Source organism: Canis lupus, chromosome 5 (assembly GCF_011100685.1).
Source record: "Canis lupus familiaris isolate Mischka breed German Shepherd chromosome 5, alternate assembly UU_Cfam_GSD_1.0, whole genome shotgun sequence".
Lineage (NCBI taxonomy): Eukaryota > Metazoa > Chordata > Mammalia > Carnivora > Canidae > Canis > Canis lupus.
Window position 1 is genome coordinate 30,628,284 of NC_049226.1, and position 11,469 is coordinate 30,639,752.

At 50.0% G+C, this 11,469-nt stretch overlaps 1 protein-coding gene across 1 annotated transcript in view; it reads right to left on the reverse strand.

The window, feature by feature from the left end:
- The window catches only part of UBE2G1 (ubiquitin conjugating enzyme E2 G1), a 100,995-nt gene extending 97,669 nt beyond the window's left edge, over positions 1 to 3,326 (reverse strand). Inside the window, exon 1 of the mRNA XM_038536397.1 lies at positions 3,174 to 3,326. Coding sequence (XP_038392325.1) covers positions 3,174 to 3,219 — 46 coding nt within the window. The 5' untranslated portion in view covers positions 3,220 to 3,326. The remainder of the gene's footprint in view (positions 1 to 3,173) is intronic.
- Positions 3,327 to 11,469: the final 8,143 nt, after the last annotated feature.

The window sequence follows — 11,469 nt, forward strand, 5'->3', positions numbered from 1 at the left end:
GGAAAATGGCAATGAGACGGGTCTGGTTGTCACAGCAGAGGGGGTGTACTACCACCGGCATCTGGCGTGTAGAGGCCAAGAGTGCTGCTAAACATTCTCTAAGGCACAGTACAGGCCCCCACAATAGTATGCCCAAAATGTCAGTAGTTCTGAGTCTGAGGAACTCTGCAACCAAATGCACCCCACTCTTCAGTTACCAACAAAACAGACACAAATACAGGAAATTCTCACCAGGATTAATGATGTAAAACCTGTAAAGGCCAGTCTCAATAAACCCGACCACTGTGGACCACTGTTTCTGATATTCTAGCAGCTACAATGGCATACAAGTTTCTCTACTCAAATCTACACTTCAAGACTTTTAAAGCATTTATTATTAAGCCTTTCAATATTCACTCTAAATGATTTCAAGAGATTACAGTTTACCATGCTTTCCTGTTTTCAAATGATATCTGAAGAACCACAAAGCTCAATGTACTACTTACATACAACAGGGCCTTTATTTTAGGAAGTAATTATCAAGTCTCTTGATATTTTTAGATTTCACTTAAAACACTCCCTTTGGGCAGCCCGGGTGGCTCAGCGGTTTAGCGCCGCCTTCAGCCCAGGGTCGGATCCTGGGGACCCAGGATCGAGTCCCACGCTGGGCTCCCTGAGTGGAGCCTGGAGCCTGCTTCTCCCTCTGCCTGTGTCTCTGCCTCTCTCCCTCTCTGTGTGTCTGTCATGAATAAATAAAATCTTAAAAAAAAAAAAAAAAAACTCCATCTCCTGTTTTGTTCATGTTATTTAAAATCGTCCAAATCTTTAAGAAATTAAGAACAGTCCACTGCTTCTGATCAAAAATGCAAGAAAAAAATGGGGATCCCTGGGTGGCTCAGCGGTTAGGCATCTGCCTTTGGCCCAGGGCTGATCCTGGAGTCCCGGGATCGAGCCCCGCATCAGGCTCCCCACATGGAGCCTGCTCCTCCCTCTGCCTGTCTCTGCCTCTCTCTGTTTCTCATGAATAAATAAAATCTTAAAAAAAAAAAAAAAAATTTTTTTTAATGCAAGAAAACTTAATCAGCAATTAACTAACTTTATAATGAAGCTTGAAAAATGACACAGCAATACAGTCTCTCCTCCAACTTCAAAGTGAGTATCAATGGCCTTAGCTAACAGTCAAGCAGTGGGGCACCGGCAAGCTCAGCAGGTGGAGGGTGCAGAGCTCACCATTCCGGGTTGTGGGTTTGAGTCCCACACTGGGTGCAAACAGCACTTACACATAAAATCCTTTAAAAGAGTAAGCCAGGGAGGATCCCAGGGTGGCTCACCGGTTTAGCGCCTGCGGATGGCGCAGGGCGCGATCCTGGAGACCCGGGATCGAATCCCACATCAGGCTCCCGGTGCATGGAGCCTGCTTCTCCCTCTGCCTGTGTCTCTGCCTCTCTCTCTCTCTCTCTCTCTCTCTCTGACTATCATTAATTAATTAATTGATTGATTAAAAGACTAAGCCAAAAATGAAGACCTCTGGAAAATGTTTTATCAACATTGGGATTAATCTTGACAAAAAAGGGAAAACTGAACCAAGAGGCCATCAAAACCTAGAGCGGAGTAGGAAAGTACTTCTCAAGAACTGCTACCACTGTTTTTAGTCATACTTTACTTTCTTAGTAACTGCCTAACTTCCTTCACACCTTTAAAAATGTGTATCTTTCCTGCCATGTTAAGAGCTGAAGACTGTTTTACTACTGACTTCTTATTCTAACGCTGTTCAATAGTTCAGCACACAATAAAAACTTATTAGAGAATTCTTCACGAGACAAAAGGACATCCTAACTCCTTCCTCCAAAACAAAATAAACCAAAAAAAAAAAAAAAGACAAAAAACAAGATGCAATAAGGTCATTGTTTCATCGCTTTTCCGATACATTCTCCGTGATGGATTATCAACTATCGCCAGAACTTCTCCATCCACTTCAAGTCACTGCCCTGAGCATCCAGAAGTTGAATGTGTCCAAACCTGCTTGCTCATGGTCTAATAATAACGCTAATTATACAACCTCCAGCAGTCCCTGACAACCTTTTTCTCAAGAAGCCATCGAGGTGATTGAAGCAGCAGCTCGAGGAGTGTGGACGAGCTGGAGTTCTGCAGGCCCGGGCTCCGAGCGCCGAGCGCAGGACCCGGGGCCCAGGGCCCGGGGCGGCGAGGACCCCGCGGGGAGCAGCAGCGGCGACGGCGGCAGGCGCGCCGGGCCGGGGGTGCACATTTCTCTTTAAATCTGGCAGCACGTGGGGCGGCATTGTGAAGCCACCGGCCCCCCCGCCCTCGGCGCACGTCCGCCCCCAGTGCGCATGCCCCGCTCGCACCGTCCTAGCGGAGCAGGAGCCAACCCCCTAAAAAGTCAACCTGGAAGCCGCAAACGGCCGGAGGCCGGGACAATGGGGGAGGGGGCCGCCGGCGGCCCCGGGGGACCGCCCCCGGCCGCCGCCCCGGCCCGGCCCCGCGGCTCGGGGGCTCAGCGAGCCCGTGCGGGGGCCCTCGGGGCACAAAGCCCGGGGCGGCCGCGAGCGGCTCCCGGCCCGCTCCCACCCTCCGCGGCGGGCGAGGCGAGGCGGGCGGGCCAGGCGGGGCCCGTGCCAGGCGGAGGCGGCCCGGCGGCGGCCGGCGGCGGCCCGCACTGCCCGCTCCGCCAACCCCGCGCGCCGCGGCCGCCCAGGCCGGCGCTTTGTTGTCCGCCCCAACTCCGCGGCGCCGCGCGGCCGGCCAGAAGTTTTGCGCGCCTCCCCTCCGCGGCCGGGGGCCGCCTCCCCCAGCCCGCCCGCCCGCCCGCCCGCGCCCCGCCCGCCGGCCCGGCCCGGCCCCCCGCAGCCAGCCAGCCCGGACGCCCCCCGGCCCCCGGCCCCCGGCCCCCGGCCCCCGGCCCCGCGGCCGCCCCTCCCCCCGCGGCCGCACCTGAGCCCCGGGGCCCGCCCCTCCGGGGCCCCGCAGCCCCTCCCCCGCAACGTCCCACCGCGCGGTGGGGGAGGGGAGCGGAGGGGAGGGCGCGGGCGCCGGCCCGGTCCCCGCGGCGGGCCGCGTCCCCGCCCCCGACGGCCTCCCGACGCCGGCCGAGTGCGGGCCCGGCCGGACGGACTCCCCGACCTCGCCCCGGCCGCCCGCCCGGAGGAGGAGGGCCCGGGCCGGCCGGCGCTCACCTGCCAGCTGTCTCCGCAGTAGCAGCGCCGACTGCAGCTCCGTCATCCTCCCGCCGAGGGCCCGGGCCGGCGCCGGGGCTTCCGAGGGGCCGGGAGCAGGCTGTGGGGGCGCCCGGAGCCGGGAGTGCTGAGGAACGCGGGCCTCCGCGACGGGAGAGCCGGGGCCGGGGCCGGGGCCGGGGCCGGGGCCGGGGCCGGGGCAGGCCGGGCTGGCGGCGGGAGCGGCGCCTCGCTACCGGCGCGGGTCAGCGCGGGGGGCTCCACACGGCGCCTCACGCCCGGAACGGGAGGGCGCCCGGGCGGCCGCGGCGCGTACTGGGACTCCGCTTGCCCGCTCCCCTCCTTCGAGCCGCCCGTCGGCCCCGCCGGTGCCTTCCCCCCGCCACTGCCTTTCCCCCCGCCACTGCCTCACTGCGCGCAGGGCCGCTCCGCGCAGGCGCGCTGGGGCTGCCCACCTCGCCTCGGCCCGCCCGCCGGCCCCGCCCCCGCCGGCGGAATCCCGCCCCCTGCGCGCCGCGGCGCCCGCCGCCGCCATTTTGGGAAGGTCGCGCGAGGCGCAGGGGACGCCGGGGCGGGTATGGGGAGAGGAGCCGCTGGCCGACGCCGCATGGACACCATGACGAGGAGGTCGCCGCTTGCCCGGACTTAGCCCCGGGGCTGGAGCAGGTGGTCCCGGAGTGCGGGGCCAGCTTGCGGGCGACTGCGAACGAGCCGTGGCTGGAGCCGAACTTCGTGCTGGTGTGTCCCGTTTTACGTAAACCCCCGAAGCTGACGTCAGGTGCTCTAACTCCCTTTACAGGAAGAAGGGTGAAGATTCCTGGCGCACCTCTTACTGCGGACTGACCTTAGAGCATCACCTGGGACCCCGCGGACGGCGCTCGGGCCCTCAGTCCTCCAGCACTTGCCCGGTGCGCCTGCACAGCTGTGAGGGCCGCGGAGGCCGCGGAGGGAACCTGGGCCTTCCCGTCCCTCGAGCACCTGCACGGCCCCGGGGGCTGCGCGACCCCGTGGAGCGCGCTCCGGCCCCTCGGTCCCTCCAGCACCTGCCCGGTGCACCTGCACGCCTCTGTAGCGGGGGCCGCGGGGAAGGACCGCCCTGCCCTTGCCCGCAGGAGGCTGGCTGCGTCCTGGCTCAGACCGCTCTCCAGATCAGGAATGTCTCCGAGAATCGCCCTGGGCGCCCCCAGAGCAGGTACACGTGGAGAGGGGCGCCCTGCTCCCTCGGGGTCACAAGCTCCGCAGGCAAGGCCTCAGGTGTGCTCAGTGCGGGGTCACTAAGGAGGAGAGCGAGACAGGAAGGCCCCAAACGTGTTTCTTTATAACGAGAAAAGAAGTCATACTTAACGGTCCGCTCTCCTCAGGGCCTCCCTGCCGCAGCCTAGCTTGTCCCCGCGCTGGAGCTTTCTGGCTGCTCCATAAAAACCAGTGTCCGAAAACACCCTAACTTTCTGGACTAGAAACCATTCTTTTTAGTTTTTTTTTTTTTTTTTTTTCTAATATTTTATTTATTCCTAAGAGGCACAGAGAGAGGCAGAGACACAGGCAGAGGCACAGGCTCCCCTGCCGGAAGCCCCATGCAGTACTCCATCCCGCGACCCCGGTGTCATGCTCTGAGCCGAAGGCAGACGCTAAATCCTTAAGCCCCCCAGGGGCTCCTAGAAACTGTTCTCTTTTTTTTTTTTTTTTAAGATTTATTTATTTATTTATGAGAGAGAGAGGCAGAGACATAGGAGGAGGGAGAAGCAGGCTCCATGCACCGGGAGCCCGATGTGGGACTCGATCCCGGGGCTCCAGGATCGTGTCCTGGGCCAAAGGCAGGCGCCAAACCGCTGAGCCACCCAGGGATCCCCAAAACCGTTCTTTTTAAATAAATTTTTAAATTTATCAAAGTAATAAATACACATAAGTCATAATTAGCATATTAGGGCTTATATTGAAACACACATTCTTCGGTTAGCCTTCCCCACTCTGAAATCCTGCAACCCCGGGGCAGGTCCCTGTTACTGCCCTTAGCACTTTCCACTGGTACTTACCTCCTCCATTGGTTTAAATAATGTACTTTAATACTTTTTCTTGACTTATCCATTTAAAGAGATTTTTTTTTTTTTTAATTTATTTATGAGAGTCACACAGAGAGAGAGAGAGAGAGAGGGAGAGGCAGAGACACAGGCAGAGGGAGAAGCAGGCTCCATGCACCGGGAGCCTGACGTGGGATTCGATCCTGGGTCTCCAGGATCACGCCCTGGGCCAAAGGCAGGCGCTAAACCGCTGTGCCACCCAGGGTTCCCTTGACTTATCCATTTAAGACCTTATATATTTATTCTTGCTATAACCAATGAGGATTTAGCTATTTTACGCTACCTTCCACCTTTTATTCTCCTAATGTCATTAAATCATCACATATCAATCAATAGGTTTTTTGTTTTTGTTTTTTTTTAAGATTTTATGTATTGGGGGATCCCTGGGTGGCTCAGCGGTTTAGCGCCAGCCTGTAGCCCAGGGTATGATCCTGTAGTCCCGGGATCAAGTCCCACATCAGGCTCCCTGCGTGGAGCCTGCTAATCCCTCTGCCTGAGCCTCTCTGCCTCTCTGTCTCTCTCATGAATAAATACATTTATGTATTTTAGGTACTTATTCATGAGAGACACAGAGAGAGGGAGGCAGAGACATAGGCTGAGGGGGGAGCATGCTCTATGAGGGAAGCCGATGCAGGAAGCTGATGCGAGACTCACTCCCAGGTCACGCCCTGAGCCAAAGGCAGATGCCCAACCACTGAGCCACCTGGGCATCTCTCAATCAATAGCTTTTAAATCAGTAGGTGTTATAAGTTTTTACACTATTGTGACTTCATACTTGTTGACTGTAGTGGATTATATAATTGGGCCACCTGGGTGGCTCAGTAGGTTGAGCATCTGCCTTGGGCTCAGGTCATGATCTCTGGATCCTGAGATCCAGTGCCACCGGCTCCCTGCTTAGCAGAGAGAATGCTTCTCACTCTCCATCTGCCATTACCTTCATTCATGCCCTCTTTCACTATGTCTCTTTCTCAAATAAATAAAATCTTTAAAAAAAATGTTGACTCTAATGGATTATAATTATATGTGTTCCTTACACAGACACTTTTTGGCCTAGAGTTTCTGATCATACCTTTTTTTCTTGCAGTATCTCAATTATAATCAATATCCTTCCCTTCTCCATCCCACCCCCTTGTTACTGTATTCTATCAAGCTCTGTTTCTTAGAAATCTCCCTTGCTGAAACTGTATATTACCCCTCTCATCTGAGCTGGTGCACTGAGCAATGCCTGATGTCCAGAAGCCTTCCCTAGGTTCTCCTTGGCCATGCTTCTGGGCTCCATCTATGTCATCCCTGATCTCAAGCAAAATTCTTCTTTGTGTACTTCTTTTTAATGCCAGAGCACATTCTCAGATACTTCTGAGGAATATATGTAGGGAAAATGTTCTAAGTCCTTCTATGTCCAAAAATGCCAAAGTCTTAAAAATCTATAACTTAATGCCAGTTTAGCTGGGTATAGAATTTTATGTTTAAAATCAAATATTTTTTCTTCAGGAATATGAAAGTATTGATTCATTGTCTTCTAGCATGCAGCGATGCTGTTGATTCTTGTTCCAGTTTAGGTGGCCTCTCTGGTATTTTCAGATACCATGATAACACCTGTTGGTATGTCTGTAGCATGCTCTCTTTTTGTAACTCATCATACTCAGTGAGTTTTGTGGTGAGACAATGGTTGTTTACATTTACATATAGAGATGAGCATAAGATTGTGAGATAGTCTGCATTTTCCTGGTATATAAAAATACATTTTTAAAGATTTTATTCATTTATTCATGAGAAACACAGAGAGAGAGGCAGAGACACAGGCATAGGGAGAAGCAGACTCCATTTGGAGAGCCCAATGCGGGACTCAATCCCAGGACCCCGGGGTCACAACCTGAGCCAAAGGCAGATGTTCAACCACTGAGCCACCCAGGTGCCCTAAAAATATTTTTCAAAGCAATTGAGAGGCTCCTGGGTGGCTCAGTCGGTTAAGCATCTGCCTTTGACTGAGGTCATGATCCTGGGGTCCAGGGGTCGAGTCCTACATTGGGCTCCCTGCATGGAGCCTGCTTCTCCTTCTGCCTGTATCTCTGCCTCTCTCTCTCTCTGTCTCTTATGAATAAGTAAATAAAATCTTTTTTTAAAATCTTTTAAAAAATAATAAATAATAAAGGTGATTTTCAGGACAAAGTGAACTAGGCAAATCAGGTCCGGTCCCTACTCTCATGGCAATGATACCAGTCAGAGAGGATAGTCGGTAAAAAATCTAAACAAATATTAAACAATTTGGCATTGGATTATAATAATAAGTGGCATGACAAATAAATTGGGTGAGTGAAAAACTCAAGAGAAAGGTTCCATACTAGATAAGGTCTGGGAAGTCCCCTATCAAGAGAAGGTATTTGGGGGCACCCGGGTGGTTCAGTGGTTGAGCATCTACCTTCAGCTTAGGGTATGACCCCGGGGTCCTAGGATCAAGTCCCATATCGGGCTCTCCGCAAGAAGCCTGCTTCTCTCTCTCCCTGTGTCTCTGCCTCTCTCTGTCTCTCATGAATAAATCAATAAAATCTTTTTTTTTAATTTACTTAAAACAGTGGCTCAACTATTTAAGGATGAAATCTAAACTCCCAGGGGCTCCAGCTTCACCCTGGGCCTCTTGCTGACTGCATTTCTCTCCTTCCTCCAAAAGGTCAATGGGGGATCGCTGGGGGGCTCAGTGGTTTAGCGCCTGCCTTTGGCCCAGGGTATGATCCCGGAGACCCAGGATCCAGTCCCGTATCAGGCTACCTGCATGGAGCCTGCTTCTCCTTCTGCCTGTGTCTCTGCGTCTATCTCTCTCTCTCTCTCTCTCTCTCTCTCCCTCTCTCTCTCTCTCGTCTCTCATGAATAAATGAAAAAAAAAAAAAAAAAAAAAGGTCAAGCCTTGTTTTTCTTATACCTCTGTCTTCCCCTTTGCTGTTCCAGTGGCCCAGAACATTCTTTACTGCCAGGCACTTGGAGAACTCCTGCTAACCCAACTTTCAGGTCTTTGAAGGAAGCAATATCCCCTAGAAAACCTTTCTCATCTCCAAAGTAATCTTACTTCCCTGTTTCCTATTTCCAGTGTGTATTATATCTCCTTTCCCACCAGTTATCATGCAGCATCGCATTGTTTTTTTCTTTGCAATTGTCTGTAAGCTGTGCAATGGCAGTGCTGTATATTTCTTCTCTGTTCTCAGAACTTACTGTAATGGTACTACACAGTAGGCACTCAATAAGTAGGTGTTGAATTAATAAGTCGACTCTATTAAATTAATAATAGGATAATCTTTCAAAAGTACTAGAGAGTGAGGCTTATTAAATTTGGATTTGTATACCTTGCAGAAGGTGGTACAGAGTGGTGTGCCAAGGTGTTCTTAAAGCTACAGAATAAGTCTCTCTTGGGTTGCCAATTTGGCTCTTTTTTTTTTTTTTGAGATTAGAAAATAAAAAGTACTTAAATCTATAACTTCATATGCTTATATTAGAAAAGAAAGATTGAACACTTAATAAGCTAAGCACTTATTGTAAAAAGTTAGAAAAACCAAATAGCCACAAAGAATGGTCCTGAGGAGGGAGTTGGACAGCCATGTACAAAAAAAAGTGGAGTCAGACCCCTACCTCACATCATATATGCAAATTAACTGAAAATGAATTTGGGCACGTAAAGATAAGGGCTGAAACTGTAAAATACCTAGAAGAAAACACTGAAAGAAATATTTGTGATCTTAGATCAGGTGGTGGTTTCCTAGACAAGACACCACAAGTAGAAGTAACAAAAGATAAAGTAGATAAATTGGACTCATCCAAATGAAAACCTTTGTGCTTACAGGACACCAGCAAGAAAGTAAGAAGAAAACCCCAAACATGGGAGAAATGTTTTACAAATCACGTATCTGCTAAAGGACTCATAGCTAGAATATATAAAGAACTCCTACAACTCAATAAAAAGACAAATAACCCAATTTCAAAATGAACAAAAGATCTGAAGAGATATCTCTCCAAAGGAGACACATGAATGGCCAATAAGGCCATGAAAAGGAGTTCAACATTATTAGCCTTCAGGGAAACAAGATTCAGAACCACAATGAGATAGCGTTTCACATTCACTGGATAGAAAAGCCAGATATTAATGAGCGTTACCATGGATGGAACCCTCATACGTGGTTGGCAGAGTGTGAAATGGTGCAGCTACTGTGGAAAACAGTCTGGCAGTTTCTCAGAGAGTTCAATGTATAATTTCTATATGACTCAGCTGTTCTACTTCTAGGTGTGTCCCCAACAGAACTGAAAGTACATGTTCACACAAAAACGTGTACAGGTGGGACGCCTGGGTGACTCGGGTTGAGCGTCTGCCTTCAGCTCAGGGTATGACCCCAGGGTCCTAGGATCAAGTCCTGCATCCAGCTCCCTGCAGGGAGCCTGCTTCTCCCTCTGCCTGTGTCTCTGCCCCTCTCTCTGTATCTCTCATGAATACCTGAATAAATCTTTAAAACAAAATAAAATCGTAAGAAAAGAAATTAAAAAACAAAAACAAAAACAAAAAACGTGGGATCCCTGGGTGGCGCAGCGGTTTGGCGCCTGCCTTTGGCCCAGGGCACGATCCTGGAGACCCGGGATCAAGTCCCACATCAGGCTCCCGGTGCATGGAGCCTGCTTCTCCCTCTGCCTGTGTCTCTGCCTCTCTCTCTCTGTGACTATCATAAATAAATAAATAAAAAACTTAAAAAAAATAAATTAAAAAAAAAACGTGTACAGGAATGTTCACAGCATCGTTACTCATAACAGTGAAAAGGTGGAAACAACTCAAATGTCCATCAACTAAGGAAAGGATAAATACACGTAGTGGAATATTATGCAGCCATAAAAAGAACAAAGCACTGACACATGATAAAACATCAATGAACCTTGCAAACATTATTCTAACTAAAAGAATTATGACATAAAAGGCCACACTTTATATGATTCCATTTATATGAAATGCCCAGAATATGCAAATCCATAGAGACAGAGAGTAAATGGGTTGCTGCCTGGGCATGGAGTTGAAGGGTGGGCAGGGAGAGGAACAGCTAATGGGCACAGAATTCTCTTTAGAAAGATGACAATGCCTTAATATTAATTGTGTTGATAACTGTACAACTCTATGAGTATCTTAACAACCACTGGATTATGTGTACTTTACATGGGTAAATTGTACAGTGTATAAATTATATCTTAATAAAGCTGTTATTAAAAAATATACCCCAAAAAAGTAAAATAACAGGGACACCTGGGTGGCTCAGCGCTTGAGCACCTGCCTTCGGCCCAGGGTGTGATCCTGGAGTTCCAGGATCAAGTCCCACATCCAGCTCCTTGCATGGAGCCTGCTTCTCCCTCTGCCTATGTCTCTGCCTCTCTCTGTGTCTCTCATGAATAAATAAATAAAATCTTAATAAAATAAAATAACAGAAACAAAAGTACGAGACAGAGAATGGAAACAATAGGAAAACCAGTAAAGAGAAATAAGAAGGCCGAAAAAACGGTGCTGACAACGTCAACAAGACTCTGGCAAGTGCAGCCTGGGTGGCTCAGCAGTTTAGCGCTGCCTTCAGCCCAGGGCATGATCCTGGAGACCCAGGATCGAGTCCCACATCAGGCTCCCTGCATGGAGCCTGCTTCTTCTGCCTGTGTCTCTGCCTCCCTTCCCCTCTCTCTCTCTCCCTCTCTCAAATAAATAAATAAATAAATAAATAAATAAATAAATAAATAAAATCTTTAAAAAAAAATGACTGGCAAACTTGATCAAGAAGAGAAAGCACAGGGCCTGGGTGGTGCCATCAGTTGAGCGTCCAACTCTTCATTTCAGCTCAGGTCATGATCTGAGGGGACCAAGCCCTGCATCAGGCTCTGCACTTGGCAGGGTTCTGCTTGGGATTCTCTCTCTCCCTTTCCCTCTGCACCCCCCTCCACTCTCTTTCTCAAATCTTTTTTTAAAAAAGAAAGAAAACAGAAAACACAGATGAAATTAAGGCTGAAAAGAAGCAAAACCACATGAACTAAAAAGATAGCAAGAGAATTATGGACCAGTCTATCAAAAATTTGAAAACATAGATGGAATGGATAACTTCCTAGAAAAATATAACTTACCAAAGTGACTCAAGAAGTAACAGACAGCCTCAGTAATCCCGTTGCTATTTTTTTTAAGATTATTTATTCATGAGAGACACAGAGAGAGAGGCAGA